The sequence below is a fragment of the Falco rusticolus genome, chromosome Z, assembly GCF_015220075.1.
Source record: "Falco rusticolus isolate bFalRus1 chromosome Z, bFalRus1.pri, whole genome shotgun sequence".
NCBI classification, from domain to species: domain Eukaryota; kingdom Metazoa; phylum Chordata; class Aves; order Falconiformes; family Falconidae; genus Falco; species Falco rusticolus.
In genome coordinates this window covers 46,783,428-46,805,224 of record NC_051210.1, presented here as the reverse complement: position 1 = coordinate 46,805,224, position 21,797 = coordinate 46,783,428, and the positions used below count along the sequence as shown (strand labels likewise).

The following is a 21,797-nucleotide window of genomic DNA, read 5'->3' as shown; positions in this document are numbered from 1 at the left end:
AGAGACCTTTCAGGCTGTGGGGGACGATGCCTGGGAGCACAGTCTGGCGTGGTGGAGACCAGGAGCTGCAGCCTGGCTGGGTGCTGGGAGGGCAGTGGCGATGGCTACCAGGTTGTCCTGTGCAGCCTGGCATAGCTGCCTGGCACAGCAACCACAGCTGCTCCTCACTGCCTGGCCCCAGGGAAACCCAAGCCTTTGGGGGTCCCTTTGGTTGTTGTTGCAAGCTCCAGTGCAACAAGCCAAGTGATAAGGCTTGCATTGCAGAATGTGTCTTGGCGCTTGAGGCCAAAGGTGTGGAAAGACCCGACGGTGAGCCTGAGGGTGTGTTCAGATAGCCTCTGTGGCAAAGAGGCAGGAGGACCTTTCCATCCCTGCTGTTCCCGGTGGCTGCTCCCAGCCCAGGTGGGAAATGCAGAGGTGGGACCGTACCTTCAGCTTCCCCAGAAAACAGCTGAGCTGTGCTCCCTCTCTCTTTGAAAAATGGGATGTCAGTCCTGTGGTAGTCTGCCCTGCCTAGCAGTGTCAGTCAGTGCGAGGGCTGCTGCACGCAGCTGTCAAGACCATGAAAATTTTATTACTGTGTGAGACAAGCAATGGAGCAAAAAGAGCAATGCTGACAGGAATAACAGTGAACAGTCATGTGGCTCCAGAGGCGAGCTGTGTGGGTCAGTCGCATCCTTTGAACTTCATAGTATTACAGTTTAATACAAATTGCTATCAAGCTGTGACTTACTGGGGCTCTTCATGCTTCCTCCAGCTGAATTTTGCAAACTGCATTGGTTTTCCACATTAGATACTGTAGATATCCAACAAAAGTTGGGCTACCTGCTTTCTGGGCTGAGATGGGGAACCGCTGACTTTAGTACGTGGCTGGAGACAAAGTGTTCCAAGGCACACCCCATGCACAACTCCACCGAGGAAGGTGCCAGGAAGGAATTGTGTTGGTAGTTCTCACACTGCCCCGGTAGCCAGATGAAAGGCACCACAAAAGTTGGGCTACCTGCTTTCTGGGCTGAGATGGGGAACCGCTGACTTTTGTACTCGGCTAGAGACAAACTGTTCCAAGGCACACCCCATGCACATCCTGTCTTCAGAGAGCCACTTTTCTTGTCAATATTAATCTTCATATTGTGAAAATATAAAACAAAAGTCTGAAATTACCAGCAGGTAATTTTCTTCTCTTTCTCCTCCTGGTTTAAACTGTGAAGCGTTGTGCTGTATAATTCTGAATCCTTTGATGAAGGAATGCATTTCTAACAGCAGTGGGGTTGACCTCTGTGCCAAGTAGGTGAAACCCAGTTTCAAAAATAGCAAGTCCATTAGCTCTTTGCTAACGTGAAGTGCTGAACAAAGAAGCAGCACTGGCTTGCTTTGATCCCAAAGTGGAAATCAGAGCAAGACTTGAAGCATTGTATGGACCTTCTGAATAATACACCTGAAGCATCATTTTCTTGTGGCTGCCTGGATTTTCGATTCTTTAAAATAACTTACACAAGGTCGTTTCAAAGGGGACATGTAACTTGCCTTGAATTTGAGGGATTTTTTTAAATTATATTGCTTTATTCAATAAAAGAAGGTCACAGGCTTGATTTTCTGTAGGCTATGAAAGGTACTACTGACTCCCAAAATATTGTCAGTGAGACAGGCAGGAGTGTTTACCAAGGAAACCCTGCAACATTTGTCTCTGAAAGTGACACAGTAAAATAAGGCCATTCTTATATTTAAGAATTTATAATAATTTGCAAATATTCTTGGATTAATTTGCCATTTCTTGCTCTCTTACTGATGCCTGCTCTTGTGTTTACCACAAGTTTGGTGTCTTTTATAATTTATTCTGCAATTTGTACTGTTTTCCATCAATTAAAATTGTTAGAAGATGTCTTTCTGTATCTTTGATGTATGACTAGCTTTTTCAGTAATCTACGTTTTACGTTCATCATTGAATTGGCTTTATAAGAGGAGATGATATACAAGATGATATACAGAATTATGTTGTATTTTAATGCTGGCAATGTTAGACAAATGTCAGCTTTTAGCAAGGTGGCTGTGACCATCCTTGAGCACAGATTTTTTTGCTGCTTGTTGGACCACAGTTATGAAACAACCAGATCCAAACTTTCTCAAACATCATTGTGCTTCTAGAGCAGTGGGTATTGGAGTGGCCTGTTTTAGGCTGAAGGCCTAATTATGTTTCATGTTTTGGACGCTTTTTGTTGTTTCCAGTTGGGGAGTGGACCAGGAATCCTGTTCTTAATTTGCAGATGTCTAGTGCCAATATAGGATTTTTAGCAATGATTTTGGGACCTTTTTCAAGGATGAGGCTGAGGAAAACAGATTGTGATTTGAGATTTCTTGTGTTTAGCTCATTTGCAAAAGCCTGGGGTCTGGGCAGAGATGTTAAGGTGCGGGCCTTGGTGTCCTTCCCCCTCTCGCCCGATGCCATGGGCTGTGCAGGGGGGCAGGAGAGCCTGTTTGGACCCTCCAGCTGCAACCTGGGGTTCCTCCGTCAGCACCTGCACCTCGAGCTGGGCCTGCTCCTGTGGCGGTGCTGTCTGTGTTTTTCCAAACATTATCGAGGCAGCAGAAAGGCTTAACTTAAAAAGTAAAAAGTAATAGACTAATTAAAGGCCTAGTCTTTCAGACTGAGCTAAGCTTTCTGTCAGCTGGCTAGCTCTGTGCTCCAGGGGTCAGGCCAGAGCTTCTTTACAAGGAGATCATTTTATATTTAGTATTTCCTGCATTTTGTTTCTTGACTTCACTGCTGTTTGTGTTCAGAAACATTATTCCGACTGTGTTGCATGGTCTACTCTGAGATAAGAAGCAACATGTTGGAAAGTTCATTAAAGTCAAAGGGGTTTTCTTTTATTGGCTAAATTGGGGATCAAAATATTGGAAGCATTCTTATGAGCCTTTGATTTAAGCCCCCAGTCCAGAAAAGCACCTGGGCTTACATACTTAGCTTTTAAGTGCAGTGATTAGATTAGATATTAGGAAGAAATTCTTCGCTGTGAGGGTGGTGAGACACTGGAACAGGCTGCCCAGAGAAGCTGTGGCTGCCCCATCCCTGGCAGTGTTCAAGGCCAGGCTGGATGGGACTTTGAGCAACCTGGTCTAGTGGAATGTGTCCCTGCCCATGGCAGCGGGGTTGGAACTCGATGGTCTTGTAGGTCCTTTCTAACCCAAACCATTCTAGGATTCTAGGATTCTATTCTATGATTAAATGTGAAAGAAAATGCCATAGCATGCTGTTGGTTGAAAACTATATTTATGTATTTCTGAGAAGCTGACATGCTTCATTTGTGCTAAGGAAAAAAAATCTAAAATCTCTCTTCAGTATGACTGAAGATTTTTAACAAGTTCTGTTATCCCTCTCTGTCTTGGGTCTGCGTTTGCCCTGCTAGCACAGGAGACTTCTCTTCTGTTCATGTAGACAGTGTATGTGTGAACACCCGAGAATATGTTTACAGTGAGTGGATCTGTTTGAATTAATTACTGGGAAAAAAAATCACAGAAATTCTGCTGTGACCTGAAATGATATGTTATCTTTAAATGTATTTTAAGGAGGATATAGAGGAACTTTTCAGTGCTATTGAATCTGCAGTCTGCCTGCAAAGGCAGTTTGAGGTTAACTAATAGTTGTCTTATAATTAGGCATGGTGACCTTGTGAACAACAGTGGAAGCATTCAAATTAAATTATTTGCGCAGTATTTCTCTAAGTATTTTTGAAATGTAGCAATGAAAATTTTCTTGCAAATTTAATTGCTTATAAGTCAGTATTTCCACAGATGTACAGAGTTCTGAAGACTTAGGCAAAGGAGTAGGTATAACAGACTGGAAAAGTAAAAGATGCTAGTTAGTTGTACTGTTGTACTGCGGTGAGGGAGGTGAGGGGAACCACAGCATGTCTGTATTACAAAGCCAGGCTGTTGTCCTGTGACAGGATAGTTCGAACACAAGGAAATTCTAGAAGAACTGAGAGTTGGTTGAAAACCTCACATTGGGTTCATGTTTTATTGCACATGACCCTGGAGTTTTACAATGCACTTTCTACCCTATGTGGATCCAAAGTGGTGTTCTTTGTTACAGTCAGTTGTTATATTACTTCATACCATGCATGTAATGGATGCTGAACCAGAAAGTTCCTGCCCTGAAAAGCTTATGCAAGACAGCCTGTTAAGTTGGAAATCTCTTTAATGCTGGCAGTAATTTACCAGTTGCCATGGGATGCAGAAATACTGCTGAAGTGCTGTTTTTCACTTGAGAATTATTATGCCTAAAATGATGATACCTGCAAGTCCACCTTAGCTTTTTTATAGCTCAGGAAGAGTTTCCAGGGGTAAAAGTTCAAGAGATAGCAATATGCTTATAGGCTGAGCTCTTGTGAAATGCTCTTGAGTGTCAGCTTACAAGAACTCTGGCTGCATTTCAGGTATCTAATGTTCTTGCAAGTGACTTGCTCTATGTGTAGTTAATTTTTAAAAGGGTTTAAGGTATTTAGAACACTGTGCTGAGCACAGAGGCTGGATTCTTGCAGTGGCTCTAATAAGGGGAAGTTCTTTCCCTCTCCCCTCATTGTGCATTTGAGTAAGGGTTGGTCACACGCTGGGCTACACTGACTTCTCACAAGTATGCTTTCACCTGAAAATGGTGTCTCCCTCCTTCCCAGGCACTGAAAATCAGTTTTGGGTCATTCGGGTAGTTCAAATCCTTGCCATCAGCAGTAAAGGTTCTTTTCAAGTACTGTGTAAGTATACTGGAATCCTGAGGCAAATGTTTTAGCCCCAGAATTATCTGTTGCTATGTAATGAGTATTTGTTTTCATCTAATAATTTTGAGGGTAAGAAATAATTTCTTCACTGGAAAAGAGTTATACGATGTGTGACTTTTTTTTTTTTTTTTTTTTTTTGGCTACGGTTCTGCCAAACCTGCTCAGTGATGCAAAAATATTGGCTCTAATAGTTAGGATCTTTAAGAAAACCCAAATTCTTGAGAAGTGTAGAAACGGGATTGCGTGTAGTGGATTCACTACACACACTCTGTACAGAGCTAAGCTATAGTGCTTGGCAGCACTTCTCAGCTCTTGTAGTGTTTTGGCTAAGACTCAAGAAAGAAATTATTGTTCTCTGTTATCAGCACAATTTGTTGCAGTTTCAGTAAGTGACTTACTGCTTGATTGTTCTGGCTAGTTTCCAGCCCAACTGTACTTTGCCTAAATGAACTAACCTGTTACTTAAACTGGCTAGTCATTATATGAGTTCTTATTATCTGCCCCTGTCTGGATCTAGAATGTATCATTAAAGGCAGTTGCTGCTGTTTTGTCCAGTAAATGATTATTTTCAATCATGGATGAAGTTATTCAGACACCAAGATATGTGCCTGTTAATTTCCTTTTGGAGGGGAGGAGCAGCATGCTGTTTCATTAGAAATGTGTGCATCTGTGCTTTTCACTCCAAAAGGGGACATAAGTACAGTTAATGGTACTAAAAATTTGTTGTTTAGTATTGGCAGTGTAACCTAGTTTCCCTGAGTTTGGTACTCAACCAATGAACAGTGCTTATTGTCTGGTCTTGAAGGGGCTGAATGTTTTTTGCAGATCTTGGTTTAGTAAAGCTAATTCCGGAGCAGGACAAGTGCACATTGTCCCTACTTATCAGTGTTTAATTGGTGCAGTGCATCTAAAGGCTTTGACTCTGGCAAGTCCTTTACAAGGGGGTGGGGTTGAAGCTTTCACCCCTTTGCTCTGGTTAGGTATGTGGTGAAATCAGTGCGGGTACTAGTACAGCAGGTGATGGCAGAGCCGCCCTGTCCTCTGAGGCTGGTGAGCCGAGCGCTGCATACCTGCTGGGTGACCCTGGCAGGATGGTGGTGGCACAGTCACTTGCCTCACTGATGGCAACCCTGGATTTTGAAGGACAGACTACCCAGTGGTAAGCTGGGTTTTTAAGATTTTGTCTGCTCTCACTTGCCATCAGCAATGAATTGAAAGAAATGCGTGGTGCAAGTGTTTCTTTCTAAATTTTATGCTCTGGTCCCTTTCTTTACTTCTAGAAAACTTGATTTTTGAATGTTACTCATGTTTAACTAAATTTGACCTGACACTGTCCCTTTAATACCAAATTATGCAAGGATCTCAGACAGTAAAGATATTGGAGAAGTGATTAAAAGCAATTTTCTAAAAACTACTCATGTGCCTTAAACTTCAGAGCCAAACTCTTGCCACTCCATTGACTAAATCAGTCTAGAAATCTCCAAAGCCTCTTCTGTGGCAGGGAGGTATAAGCAGCAATCCTAATCCTCAGACTGGCGAGAAATGAGAAGGCAGAACTCCCAAAGGTCTGAGGACTGTCTGGAAAGAAAATTGGAAGGAAAACTGCAATATAAACTTGGCTTCAGGTCTTCTGTCTATCAAAACAGAAATCTGCCAGTCAGAGGAATGCAGGTGTATTTTATGTCTCCTTTAGGTGGTAGAAATGATACAGGTTGATGCTGGATGAAGCATATGTACCTTACTGTAGTGACGGGAGAGATTTGAATTTGTTTTTGAAGATTAATTAGACGGTGAAAATTTTGAAATGTTAGCCAGAGTTTTATGAAAGGAGATATGCATCTTACAGAGGTCTTACTGGAACCAAGAGCAAACAAACAGCATTTCAGGAGTCTCCTCTTTTCATATTTACTTGCTTCACCCTGAAGTCATGGATGACTGCAAAAAGCATGAAGGTTTAAAACACTTTTCTTGATTATACAATTAGCTTAGAAACCCAAGTAAAGCCTTAGATTAAGAAATGAGTGTTACTGTTCTTGTGTAAATTTTACGTAGTCGGTGAAGATTTCACCTTCTGTAAAATTAAGAATAATGGTAAATGTGTTGTGTCTCCCAGTGTTTCAGTCTTGAAATTAGTGCTTCACAAGATGAAATACAGTGATACAGTTTTGCATTTAATTTTTTCCTATGGTTGATTTGCATTTCTATATGCACACATATATTTAAGTAGTAGCATCTGTCAGGAAATTTATTGAAGAAAAAAATGGTGGACTTTGAAATAATGTTTTTTTGCTGCATTTACATGTTTATCATTTGAGATGAGAATAAATGTTAGAGGCTTCATCAGGATCATGTACAGATGGTAAGCTATCTAAGTACTGCTTTTTAAAATGTAAAAGTTACAGGAAGCAAGGAGGTGAAAGAGTGCAGCATAGGCAACGATGGCAAACTCTATGTAAATAAGCAAAGATTAATGTTGAAATATCTTGATGGGACTATGTTTTTTTGCAAGGTAGGATGAAAACTCCCAGTATTGTGTCAATTACACTTCAAAATCTTGGTTTTTTCCTGTTTACTGAGAGTCCTGAAGTGGAGTTAACTGACTGACTGTTGTGCTAAGGGAATCTCTCTGTCCCTAGGTGAGGTGCATCCTTGGTGTTTTGAGATTCAGTGATCAAACGAATTAAATAGTGATCTTCTTAATCTGAAATAAATGGGAATTTTGTCAATGACCTCTGTAGTAGCAGGGTTAGATTCATGGCATGTGATCCAAAACTACAGTTTGGTTTTTTTCCATTGGCTTTGTTAGACCTTGAGCCTGACCCATTATGACTAGAGTAGCCTGGTCAGCTGTGGTGTGTGTTGGTCCCTGCCCTTACTCCCTCAGTTGCAGAAAAACAAAGGTGCTTTTGCACCAAGTTAAAAAAGGGTACACAAAACATCCAGAATTTGAAGCACTGATATTTTTGTCTTAACTCCCAACTGCCCTCCAAAATCTAAAAAAGGAGAATCTTGTAAGACAAGGTATGTTTTTTAGGGGACAGCTTAGATGTTCAGAAAGCTGATGGTAGAGAAAGAAGCCTTTCCATCTCCCGTATTAGATGTTGTAATATCAGCTCACACAGTGTATTGCATCACTGAGGACTGTAAGTTATATTTTGGTTTGAAATAACCACACCAAACAGCTGTTGTTTACCAGATGACCTCTCCTCCCTCTAAAATTATTGAATTGTGTTTTATCTTTTATCATCTAACTTTATTATGAAGAACAGTGAGCTCTGGAGATAAAAACTTCTTTGACAGCCCTTTTCAAGTGTATTAACTTATGGATTAGTTGAGTGCCAGTGTCTTGCTCAGCTGGCAGCACGTTTTGCTGTTGGTCCGGGGGTTATTGCAATGCTTCCCTGTTACACTGAGTTGTGTATCTCCAGTGCTGGCCTTCACACCTGGAAAGATATACAGATAATGCTTGATTTCCAGAATATGTCATCCTGGAGTTAAAGTAGCTCAAGGGATGATGCTACCTGTGTCTGTGCAATGCCAACAGTTTGCTTAAAATTACTTGGAACTACTAGTGCTCTTACTAAATTAAAGTCACAGCAGTTGGATGTTGTCTTGCAAGGCTGAGCATGTTGCCTCACCAAGTGCTGTAAGGCTTGTCAACCTCTTGGGCACTCTGTCATACCCTTTCCTGTTAATAAAAAACTTAGTAAAGTTCATTCTTATCCAAGGTATCCCATAACATAAAAAGATTTTTTGTTCCCTAGTTCTGATTGAAAAATAATTACCAGAAATGGTAATGGGTTTCAGGAAAATCAGAGTCCCAGGGTATTGTAATAGAAACATTTCATTGTTTTGCTTGGTAGCTCAAACAACTAGAATGAGGTAGTTTAAGAAGCATGAAACAATACTGATTATTAATGAGAATGCTACCAAAAGGTTTTTGAGAGCAGTGTGTGCCTGTCTTCAGGTAATGAAATCTTCTTTGCTGCTTCCAAATTCCTCTGGATTTAATTTTTATATTTTGTCTTCAGTGTCTGTCATTCTCAGATAGTTAATTTTCTTGAGGCCAGTGCTCTGTCCAGTGCTGAGGATCTTCCACACTGTTGTTACTCCTTCATTTGAAGCTCAATCAGACACAATTCAATTAGTTGCTCCCAGACAAATACAGATACATAGGTACACCAGCAAACTGCTTTGTAATGATCTTTTTCATCATTGTCGGTGGGGGCCTGTTTCAGAGTACATTAAAACCAAAGGTAGGACTCCCATTAGTCTTGGTGGAAGCTAGATCCCCACCTGTGGACAAATCAATCAGTAGTTCGCTCAGGTAGCTTGTAGCCCTTGATAACTGTGTGACTGGCTGGGAGATTATGCAGGGTTATTTAGGGTTGTGAAGCTGAAGTAAAGAAACCTCAGACAATCCTGCTTTATTAAGGATCATAATTCCATTCAGGAGATGAGAGGTATTCTCTTGTATAAGAATTATTGCTGAACTCCCATCTGTGAAATGCTCCCAGCAGTAGAGTTGAATTACTGGCATTCTCATGAGTTGAATTCTTTTCTAAGTCATTGTGTGAAAGACATATTTAACAAACACATATGGAGACAAGTACTTACTGTAAGTATTTTTACAGGGTAGACATTTTGCAGATGAACAAATGTTTTCAAACATGAGGAGTAAATAAGGAGTCAACGTTATATACTTACTGTTTGCCTTCTATGCATAATCATAAACCAGGACTCTACTGTGCCCTGTCCTAGAGAGCTTGCAGTCTATGTCTAAGGTAAACAACAGTTAGACAGAGAGTGAGATGAACATGAGAAACAATGAGACAGTAATGGTTGGTTTAATTTTATTTAGTCTTTATGATAAAATATCTATCTATTGCATGTTTCATTGTGGGGGTAGTTCCCTTTGACAACAAAAAAATCCTTCGCTACCAATGTTTTACTAAATTCAGTCCCAAAGTTCAGCATCCAAAAACTATCGTTCCTTTCAGGGAACTTGATCCTGATACACCTGAAGAGAAAGAATTTCAAAGAGTTCTCGGTGAGATTCTTTGAAAGAAAATCTGTGTACCACAGTGACTGTTCAGTTTATGTGGCTTCAACAGGCATCACTGAGACAGTTTTCACAGTGTCCCAGGAGGCCAGTGGAAAAAACTCACCTCACATACCCTCTGAATGCTAGGTCTAGTCTTTGGTCCCTGCTTTTGCATTTCACTGTAGTCCTAGTTCGGCGTATAACCAGGATGAATCTCTTCTTAACTCTGTTAAGAATAATGTAAGAAGGAATCGGCTGTCTCTTTCAGGTAAAAAGAAAATCTTGCCTTTTTTTGACACTCACACCTTTAATAAGATACTGCCATTTGCTAGTCCTCTGGCAGAAGGAAAGTGCAGTCCTTTCAGCAGTTCTGATTCATCCTCACCACTTCCTGTATTGTACCTCTATCCTGTAAATAATTTTCATGTTTAGTAGTGAAGGGTGGGAATAAATGTTAGTACTGATCTTTCTGTGGAGCTGTGTAAATCCTGAGGGTGAAGGGCTAAGACTGTTTGGATCTGTAGCTTTAGTTTACTGACAGAAACCAAATGTTTGGTTTCATGTAACGTTCTGATGGGAATTATTCTGTTACGTGTTACGCATACACAGCCATGTAGATGTTATAGTACAATTTTTGGCATTATGTTCTTAAGTTCAGGAATACAATTACATTGTAAATGTCTTTTCAGACCCCCAAATCTTGGATTGAAGAGGTCTTCAGTAAAAGAGAATGTGCGTACATCATTCCCAGTTCAAAAGATCCTCACAGGTAAAACAATGAATTTCACTTTTTCTTACATTTAGAAAGTACCAGAATAATTTTTTATGGGTGGTGTGTAGCTTGGATAAAGTTCTTTGCAGTTTATCAATGCCACAGTTGGTGTGTTGTTTATGGATTTTCATGGATACTGTCACCAGTTCAGTACATTTTAAATTATGCCATTTGTTTGAATTAGAATTGGCAACAACTGACTGTCCTAGCCTTCATAGATGTATTGCTCTTACTCCAATAACCAAAACTGTGGTATAGCATCCAACTGAGAGATTGAGTTACCCGGAGTTACTGCTGCACAGGAATTCTTAATCCTGTACCACCACTTTTTCCTTTCCTCAGAATAATGTCTGCTGCTGATCACAGTCTTCTGAGATAGAGTCTTCTGCCTAGGCTTGCATAGAGAGTGAAAAGCGTAAGGAAAAGATCAAATCCTCAACCTCTGTTTTAGGACCCGAGAAAGCAAACATAATTTGCCATTATTCCAGATTGTTTATCTAGTGGATGCTGTTGCCTAAATAAACTTGGTGAGATCATATTCTGACTTGTAATTTTGATCATACCATTTTGAACACATGGATAGTGTATAGTAGATAAGATAGATAACTCATCTACGAATTGTGGATTTGACATACAGTCTGAGATATAAACCAAACAAATCACAGAAGTTACCCAGTACATCTTCCAGGATTGAGTGCAGAAGAGCACAGCCTTTAATGCTGTTGAGAATTTTTTCACAGGTGAATTGATACTTCATAAATACTGTTACAGATGTTTTCTTTTTTACAAGCATGTAGTAATTATTCATATTTTATCACAGGTGTCCTGCAGAATGCCAGGTGTGCCAGAATTTAATCAGGTAAGAGTGCATAAATATATATCTATGATTTTTATAATAACCTAAAGTTTTAGTGATAGGCGTTCCTACTTAAGGCAGTAATGACAACAAAAATCCTGTTCCTCTTACATTGTCAGAGTAGCATTTCTAGCGGTGTCCTGGAGAATGTTTAGCATAAATCTAGGTAAAATAAATTAAAAGTTACCATACAATTTTTTTGCAATAGAAAATTTTATCCAAATAGCTTGTGTGGATGAGTTTGTCTTAATCTCCTGAGGATTGAAAGGCAGAAATATGCCTTTAAATGGGAGACAGTTCCAGCCATATCCTGGGTGATATAAAGAAGAGTGGGCAGTATGAGTCTCTTTTTGTGAGAAAAAAGCAATGAAGAGCAGTAAGAATTATGGAAAGAGTAAGAACAAAATAAAGGGAGAAGAAAGAGGGTAATAGAAACATCCTTAATTATAGGTTTTCTGAAGATTTGCTCATCTTCTCTGCAGTGGGCTTTCTGTGTCCCTGCTTTTGGGAAGGCAAGCAACAGAACTTACATTGCTTTAGTGCTTTTGATTCGTGTGTGGGTTTTGCAGACAGCTAGTATTTTCTGGCTTGTATTAATTACTTGTTTTCAATCCAACATTTGTCATTCAGCTGTTGTTCCCAAACAGGTTTTGATACTGTATGTTTACGACAGTAAATTATCAGTTATCGAAACAAAATTGTTACCTTTCTTTGACATGTGTTCTGTGTTATAGGCCTCTGAAGGCTGAAGCAGCAGGGAACAATGAGTTTTTGATAACTAATGACTAGCAAGCCGGTGCTAGCTAGTCCTGTCACCTGCGTGAGCATGATTGTTTACTTTTTCATTATGTTTCAAATTTTATTTTGCTTCTAAGATTTTTGTGAAACAAGAGTCACGTTTTCCAAAAAGCAAATAAATTACTCCTTGAAATCAGATTACTTTAAAAGGCTGATGTACAGAATGCTGTTGGTCTTGTAAGTAAGGCAAATGATCTGCGTGGCATCTGTTCAGAAAGGGTCAAGTCCCTCTGTAGGAACAGTTGGGTGCATACTTTGCTTCAGAGCGGAAGGCTAGAGATTCAAAGATTCTTGCACGTGCTCTGGAAGTAGAAATGCAGGGGAGGATTTTAATACTTCCTGCTAACCTGCGGATACCCAGGTGGGTATCTAGGCTGAAGTTAACTTGTGCTTCAAAATACAATGGTCTAATCCCATCTAAATTGAGACTATAGCAGTTCTGCAGTCCTCGTCCTCGCCCCAGCAGAGTGACCATGTTGTTATTTGGTCTGAGAAGCTCATTGGTATGAAAATCAGCCTTGGGTGGTGGAAAACCTAAATAAGATCAGTTTTCCACCAAACTAGCCTCCTAATCAAATAGCATTAGCTCCCACTACAGTGGGAGAGGGAGGAAGAAAAACTAGAAATGTGCACCCCACAGGATGGGTTAATTTTTTTTTTCCCACCTTTGAAAAGACATTCTGTACCTTTGTGGGTTTTTTTAATCTTGTAGTTATTGTGTTCACTTTTTGTTGAGAGTTTTCATGATGTTTAAATTCATGTGAATTCTATTTGTCAGTCTCTCTATATATGCAGAACATGTGTGGGTGTCTGATGTTCATTTCAGTCAGCCATTATCTTGCAAGTATGTTTTCCCGAATGTTAACTGTTCTTGTATTCTTGTGTATCTTACGTTGTATACAGAGCCTTGTTCTAGGAGAATTTTTCTGTTTCTAACAAGGGGAAATAATTTTCATGTGTGTTATAACTGGTTATGGTGTATTTATTAGATCAGCAATTAAATAGGTTTTGGGCCTCCTGAGATCAGTAATTTTCCACAATGGACCAAAAGTCATGTGAATGTACTTGACGCCTACTATAATTTGACCTAATATTCTAGGCAAATGAAATCTGTTAATGATTTCTTACTTGCAGAGAACTTCCAAGGTTTGCAAACAGTTTATGAGTGGGTTATGCAACTGTTTGCTAATACTAAGTAGAATAACTCCATTTAGTAGTTGCTAATCAGAGTAACTTATTGGCACCTTTGTCCATGTTCCCTGGTGTGTTGAAATGGCCTCTATCTACTCTTCAGTGCAGTGCTCACAAGCACATCCCAGACAGCACCTAGACCGATCTCACTGCATGAATATTCAGCAATGTGGTGCCGAACTTAGATATCCTTACGCATCTGAGATGTTCTTACAGACCATCTCTGTGGACATTTTAGGCGTATTTTTTGGACACAGTCTCTGAAGTGCTGCCTGCTAGGGCACTGCATTTTGTAATCTGGCTACTGCAGTTAATTTTACCTCAGTGTTGACCCTCCAGTTTCCCCTTGTTGCTCAAAGTGTGACTTTTCCAGGAGTCTGCTTTTGTGTCACTGACATTGCTCCCTTCCTCATTAGCAGCTTAGTGAGCCTTTGAGGCAAAGAAGGTAAAGTCATTGCAAAGGCGCTTTCAATCAATGCATATAGTATATTCATAGTATCACAGGATAACAGGCTGGCAGGGACCTCGGGAGGTCTCCAGTCCCAGCCCCTGCCCAGAGGAGGCTCAGCCAGGGGGTCAGACTGGGCTGATCGGGACTCCACCCAGTCACGGTGTGAAACACTCAAGGCTGGAGAGAACCCACCCTTGCCAGGCCCTGGCTCCACCACTGGTCTGTTCTTCTGGGGAAGAGGCTTCTCCTTATCTCCAGACCAAGCTGTGCTGCTGCCTCTCACCCTCCCACCATGCACCACTGTGAAGAGCCTGGCTGGATCTCCTTTACCCTCTCCCATCAGTGCTGTTAGATGCCCCAAAACTGTCCCTCTTCCCAGCTGAAATATTCCTGGTCCCGCAGCCTCTTCTCAGAGAGCAAGGGCTCCAGCCCCACCATCCTTCACCAGCATGGTCACTCTCCCCTGAAGTCCTTCCATTTTCTGGTGTGTTTTCTGTGTTGGAAGTCCAACTAGAGGCAGTACCCACACAGCGTCTGACAAACACCAAGAAGAAGGGACAGTCCCTGTCCTCCCCTGGCTTTTGGTGTCCTGCTCACAGCACCCCAGGCACTGCTGGCCCTTGTTGCTGCCTGGGGACGTGGGTGGCCCCAGCTCGATCGCTGCCCACCACCACCCGGGGCCGTGCCCCAGATCTGCCCACTCCCCAGAGCTGCAGGTGTCCTGGGTCCCCTCCTCCAGGTCGCTGGTGGAGATGCTGGACAGGACAGGCCCCACACAGACCCTGTGGGACCCTGCTTGGTACCAGCCTCCAGGCAGCCTCTGACCCACAGCCAGCAGCCTGTGAGCCCACCACCCAACCAGGTCCTCACACAGCAACATGCCCTCCCTCCCAGGCCGTAATGTCACAGCCCAGGTACAAGGATACCGAGGGAGACAGCGCCAAAAGCCTGGCTAGAGCAGAGATAGGTGGCACCTACTGCTCTCCTCTCGTCCCCATGATTTTGTCACAGAAGGCAGTCAGGTGGGACAGGCGTGACCTGCCCTTGGTAAATCCTTGCCAGCGGCTCCCCATCACCATCTTCTCCCTACCGTGCCCAGATGTGGGCTCCAGGAGGACTCAGTCCTTGGTTTTACCTGGGACTGACAGGAGGCTGGCCAGCGTGTGGTTCCTTAGGTTGGCTTTTGCCCTTTTTTGAAGGGAGGAGTGACATTTGCCTTTCTCCGGTCACTGGGGACCTCCCTGATCTCCACGACCCGTGAGAGCTGTTGGAGAGCAGCTGCACAAGGACAACAGCCACCTCCCTCAGCACCTTGAGGTGCAGCCTTACATGAACGTGTGTGAGTTGAGTGCTCCTGTAGGAATCCTGACTCTACCGTTGTCCCCAGCTGGTAGCCTCTGTCCTGCTTCACTATGTCACTAAGCACACAGCACAGAACTTTACAGAAAAAGCCCCACAAACAGCTGTATTTAATACTCTGCTTTGGTTTCCTCAACCTTTCTGAGAGCCTCTTAGTCTTCCCTTTTGACCTCCCAGTAGCTCAAGTAGTCCACGACACCTTGTCCCTTCCTGCTAGATGGCAAGAGGGAGTGAGCATGCCAGCTTGGAGCATGAGCTATCTGGGAAATATGAGTGTTTCTGAGTTCATACATTTTGCTACAGTAGTCTCTGAGGTAAAAACAGCTGCATGTACCCCACACACCTATGGTTTAGGTCTGTGTGTTGTTCCTCCACTGCCTGCTCAGGATAACTGAGCTGTTGTGAGTGCAGCTCACCTCTGGGTGCATTTACATGTAAACATTAGGTATGTAGTGCAAATGATGTTAATTACTAAAATAGTTCAGTGTTCACTGGGCCCCTCAGTTTCAAGGTTACTGCACTGATTTTTCTTGTCAGATGGTTAGTTCCTTTTCACAGGATCTCTGTTTTGAAAAGGCAGGTTGCTTTGGCTCCTGCTGCTGCCCTACGAGGGGCTACTGGTGTGACCCTTGTATGGAACAGTAAAATATGAGATAGATGGTAATTCTGTGCTCATATTTTGATGATGGGCTGAAAATCATTCAGATTGTAGAAAATGTGATCCATCGATGATGAACCTGATTGCTTTTCAGTGCTGTATTTCTAAGAGCTGCTATTTGCTGAGTCAGACTCAGACTGTGTAATGTGGTATCGAAGTATCATGAGGTAGTTCAGTATTTGGTTGGGACTGCTATTGGTTCTTTGTCTTTCGGAATGATTCCTGGATGGAAGCGCATGTTATTTTCAGGCTACTCTAGGAGCAGTACAGTGATCACAAGGTATTTTCAGTACCAAAGGACAGGAGGGTATCTATGTGGTTTTTTATCTTTCATCAAAAGGTCAGATTTTTTCCTGACATGTGCTGTCTTTTACCCTGGAGTCCCCCCCAAAAACAAGCAGAAAATGGAGCAAGGAGGCTAACGGCTCAGCTGTGGAGAAAGTTGTCCTCTGAAAAGCAATAATAACATCAAAACTATCTCTTTCTTCAGGTCCTTCTTTTGAGGTATGCAGGGAGAGTCATAAACAAGTATAGTCATTGGCCTTATGCTCTTTGTAAGCAGATTTTTACCCAAATCTGTGTCCCTTGTGCTATCTGCTTTGTGGCTACATTGCCCTCAAACACTCTTAGTTTAGGTGTATCTCTATAGTGATTCTGAGTCCACATGTTATTTGGTAACACGATGTCAGCCATGGTCTTCCATCTGTGTGATCCCTCACAGTCTTCTGAAATAGTAATTGAATTGTGTATCTGTAAGTGATTTAGCGTGACTGGCTTATTCTCCAAGTTCCAGTTTGGATACTTTTTGTTTACTTCATGAGCCTTGACCCACCTGTCTCAGTTCGCCTGTGAGGAGGCCAAATTACAATGGATTTTGCTTTTGGGGTCATCAAAATGAGGTCCCTAGAACAATAGTTTGTTTCAGCAGCTCCTGTCCCACCTCTGCTAATCCCTGGCTTTTTTTTCCCCGCCATTACCACAGTGCAAATGGTTGTGGAATCACGCAGTGAGCCAGACTGGCCAATACTTCTGCTTAGAATAACTTGGCAATACCCCGCCCCCTGGCCCCAGTCCCCGTTAGGCTTTCCACCCCACCCCCACCTACCCCTCAACTAGATCATTTCCTTTTCATGTTTCCAAGATTTAGAAGATCAGTTGTGAGCACATGCCTGACTCCTTTCTGGCAAGTCCCTGAATTTCTGTGATATCCTACTATTTGTCTCAGCTAGGGGAAAGGTGTAGGTGGTCTAGATTAGCTAATCCATGTTGAATTAGCTTCACAAAAATGTGGGCATTTTTGGTAGCCCCTATTGACTTCTGACTTCTAGCTAACCATCATCATGTATGTGACAATAGAGCTCAAGTCTTTTCTGCAGTGCTAGTCTTCCACAACTCTTTAATTCTTGACTGAATAAGATTGTTTTATTGAGTTACTAATTCTCTAAGAGTGTGGGAAGCTTTCTTCTCCAGTCTGCTTTTGCAGAGCATTGAATCAGTCAAATGTAGTTTGTCTGTGTTGAAAAACCAGGGTGCAAACATGATTTCATGGCTTCTGGGTGTCAAAAAGTGCCTTTCTAAAGGAATTCACTTCCTTAATTTGCTTATTGGAACTGAATTGCTGAATTTAAACAAATTTGGAGTTTGTTTTTGTTTCTTTCTTTCTTTCTTATTTTTAATTTATTTCTCTTTCACCAGTTAGTTCTCACTCATCTCCACAGAAAACTCTCTGTCTTTCTGAATGTACCTCTTCAGGGTTTTGCAGACATCTAACCTATCCTTAGATCCACAAGTAATACATCTGAGTCCCAAGGCAGTCATTGAGTTTGGGTTGTTGGAGGTTGTTTGGTGTCTTAAAAGAGTAAAAGGGAAGAATTCATCTCCATTTCCCAGGGTATATTAATTTCTGAAATATCTAAAGGAAAACTGGACTGTCAGATGTCACTATAAATTATGTTGAAGTTAATCCTGTGGAAGAGACTGCAACCTGTTGAAGCCTGTATGACAGTAATACTGATTGAATTTGGAATCTGGGTTATTTATCCAGTTGCAAACCTTTAATGCTAACTGAGCTTCTGCTAAATTTCCCTTAACACTGCACATCTGTTTATTTTTTATATTGACTTTGCTGGCTCCAAGGGTTAGTATAAAGGTCAACCTGAAGTTCTGTCTGGATTGAGGCTTGCTCCTCTCCCCCTGATTAATGATGGTAACTCCTAGATCTTTTTTCAATACCTAGAATAGCCTGTGGTAATAACTGTAGCAAACCTTGGTGTCCTAAGATATTCCTCTGAAATGTCACATATAAGACCAGTAAATCTGAGCAGCATTGCTTAGGTCAGAATTGCTATATGGGATTCTCAGTCTGTTACAGAATCACACAGAATCACAGCATGCTTTGGGTTGGAAGGGACCTTTAAAGTTTATCTAGTCAAACCACCCAGCTTTCAGGTACAGGACAAATTCAGTATCCAACAAGACATATTTATGATCTAATTCAATGCGATTTTGCCATTGTTGAGGTTTTTTTTTCAGCTGAGTTTAATTTTTTTTATATTATGTATCAGAAAGCTACAATATCCTTCTTTCTAGAAAAACTGTTTGGGCTATTCTGATGAAGATCCTAGAGATGCATGCCAGTCTGTTTGATATAAAATGATCTCTTTATTTTTAATATGAGGTGTTGCTGTGGACGGCTGGTTGGAGATCACCCAAGAGTAGACTGTAGCTGGCCTGTTTATCAAGCTGCCCCACAGAGAGATGGTGGAGAATGGTCTGTGCAAAAACACACAAAGACAAGTCCAACGGATGCATTTGGTACAATCAATTTTCAGGATGGAGATCACACTTACCATGCCAAGGTAATAGATACTGGGTTTATATGTGTGACTTTTGTTATAATTTCAGTATGAGAAAGGCAAAAAGTGGTTTTGGGTGAATATCAGATTGTTTGTCTTAAGAGGCCAGGGGAATCTAAAAGGGTATCACATTGGCGTGTGTATGATATTTTTATGCTGAACTTCACAGCGATTAAGCATAGTCTGTCTTGCTGTCTGTATTCCTCATTGATGTATTTTTGTGCTGTCATTTTAGTAGCATTATGAAAGTTCTAAGCCTGCACAAAATCTTTAAGACATTAATGCTGAGGACTTTGTAAGTTGCAATCTCATCCCTTAGAGTATTTAATGGATGTTTATTTTATTATTATTATTTCATATATATTTATATAGATTTATTATTATTTCTTCCAGTATATTAGACTCTCTTATGATAGCAATTTGGATCAGCTGCTGCACCTGATGGTTAAAGAATGGCAGATGGAGTTGCCAAAGCTAGTGATTTCTGTTCATGGAGGCATTCAAAATTTCAAGCTTCCCTCAAAGATCAAGCAGGTTTTCAGCAAAGGATTGGTGAAGGCTGCTGAGACTACAGGAGCATGGATAATTACAGAAGGCATCAACAGCGGTAGTGTAATTATTTTTCTTTGTTTCTGTCTTCCTCTGGTGTTCTTTCTCTGCACACAAATATATATATTTAGGGCAAGTACGATGAAATTAGTAATTTGTAATATTTTAGCACAAAATTAAGCTTTTTTTAAGGAATGGTGCATAATTCAGAGTGACAAAATGTTCCTCTGCTGTTGACAGGTATTCTGAATATTTTTTTTTTTTAAATTAAAGAGTAGAGGATTCTGATGTATTAAGAAACATTGATAGTAGATAACCAGAACTTATTTGCAGTCAGTTTTATCTGCTTCATTAAAATATTTAGGATCTGGAAGACTGTGATTGGTGTTTTTGAAATTCAGTTTTCAAATCTGACTTTAACTTGTGTTTTTTAATTAAGAAAGTTTTAAATTGGGATAATCTATTAGCTTATTAGTATCTGAAACTCTCTGTAGACTACTCTTAAAAAACAAGCGGGTCAGTAAGCCATGGAACTGCAGCAGGTTTACTTCTTTAGGTTTTGTTCAATTCGATGATCTTACAGAACTGTCCTGAGCGTTTATGTAAATAATAAAATTTTATGGAGGTAGAAAGTACCATTAGCAACACGTATGACTATTATTAATTAGAAATATGTGTTAAGTTTGAAGCATTGGTGCATTACATCTAAGCCTTACAATTCCTGCAGTTTACATCAGATATACAAGTTGGGTGTGATGGTTTGTTTCTGGTTAAAACATAGCCATAGAATAAAATAAATTATGGGAAACCCTTTCACTGGTGTCCTGTAGCAGGTCTCTGCATGTAGAAGAAAAATGATGGCTTAATTATCTATTTAGGAGTGTCTAGGCATGTGGGGGATGCGCTGAAAGGCCGTGCCTCACCACACCTGAAAAAGGTCTGTGCTGTTGGGATTCCGCCATGGGGTGTCATTGAGAATCAGAGGGATCTCATCGGAAAAGATGTGAGTTGGACACATTTTAATAATAAAAGCCTTTGTATTCAAGGGATGTTAGAGCTTTCTTGCATATTTCATTTTCTACTTGCTTCATTTAACTGGTTTGGTATTTTTTCTCAGTAATTGAGGCTTAGATTTTGCTCAACAGTAGAATTCTGTGGCGTGTTGAGGCACTGTATTTTCCCTTTTGTATGGTTTTAAAATATTTCTCTTCTTACAGGAAATTGCCATTCCTTTTTGAAATTTTGTAATCAATTGGACAATTCTCTTGTGGTTGCAAGTGATGTATTTCTGTATTCATGTGATTCCAAATGAGCAATCAGGTTAATGGTATACACAAATAGGTTACTAATATGTGTGATTTTTATTCATAAACCATAACTTTATGTGAGTGCCGATGTAAGGGCACTTGACAAGTAAGGTGAAATCATTCCTGATAAACGATAGCTCACCTTTTTTATGGGAACACACCCAGGAAAAATATGCCATTATGTTTCAATTGTTGCAAAGAAGAACTCTGACTAAGGTCCACAAGCCTAATCAGAAATACTTTCTGTGGTATTAATTGTGGTTTTGTTGCGGTTAAGAATCAAATGAAAACCCATGTTTGAGTAGAGCAGCAAAAAAGTATGATGAAGGCTTTCAGAAGATCACAGCACAGTAAAGAAATGCATACAAGCAAGGCAATGTAAATGGTGATATTTTTCTTTGAAGATCTTTTTTGTTTTGGTTTTCTTAGGCAGTTTGCCTGTACCAGACTCTCGGTAATCCACTCAGCAAGCTCAGTACCCTCAACAGCATGCATTCTCACTTTCTAATGGCAGATGATGGGACAGTAGGCAAGTATGGGAATGAAATGATGCTCAGGAGGAATTTGGAGAAGTACATATCACTTCAAAAAATACACACAAGTGAGTACTCTGTGGTCAGCTTTATGACATAAACCCCTGTCCTATAAAGTTCTGGAGGTACTTGACATTTCCAGTTACATGTTGTACATCTTCATTTGCCATAGATTTCACTGAGGTTGAAAACTATTATTGCAAGTCTTGAACTCTTAATATCAGGAAAATGGAAAGGACAGAATTTTTATAAAGCATTATGCAACTGAGCTAACTCACTTTTTGGTTTCTCAGTTGTAAAGTCATCTAAATTACTCAGATTATTTAGTAAGTATTGAGTGTTTGCGCGCTTCGCAGTTTTGCGTGATCTCTATATTAGCACTAGGTAGTTTCCCAGCATTTTGCTAGGTGGAAAAATTGTCACATTCAGTGGAATTCGAATCATTCTTCCCCTGTTCATTTGCCTTTATCTTGATTGCTCTTCTATATTGCAAGCCTGTGACCTCCTCAGGTACGGAAATAAAGTCTGGTTGTTAAAGGAATACCTTCAGCCAATGTTTGTTTGTCATATTGCATAACTTCCACTGTTTGCCTATAAAGTAACTGAGTTATGGTATAGAAATAATGAATGAAATATTTATTACAAGTATTAATAT

General features: G+C 40.8%; 1 protein-coding gene across 1 annotated transcript in view; it reads left to right on the top strand.

Moving 5' to 3' along the window:
- Nucleotides 1-10,490: 10,490 nt before the first annotated feature.
- Nucleotides 10,491-21,797, top strand: part of TRPM6 (transient receptor potential cation channel subfamily M member 6) — a gene marked incomplete at its 5' end in the record, with an annotated part of 71,436 nt that continues 60,129 nt past the window's right edge. Inside the window, 6 exons of the mRNA XM_037374204.1 lie at nt 10,491-10,582; nt 11,406-11,444; nt 18,576-18,756; nt 19,147-19,360; nt 20,181-20,305; nt 21,039-21,210. Of these exons, the coding sequence (XP_037230101.1) occupies nt 10,491-10,582; nt 11,406-11,444; nt 18,576-18,756; nt 19,147-19,360; nt 20,181-20,305; nt 21,039-21,210 (823 nt within the window). The remainder of the gene's footprint in view (nt 10,583-11,405; nt 11,445-18,575; nt 18,757-19,146; nt 19,361-20,180; nt 20,306-21,038; nt 21,211-21,797) is intronic.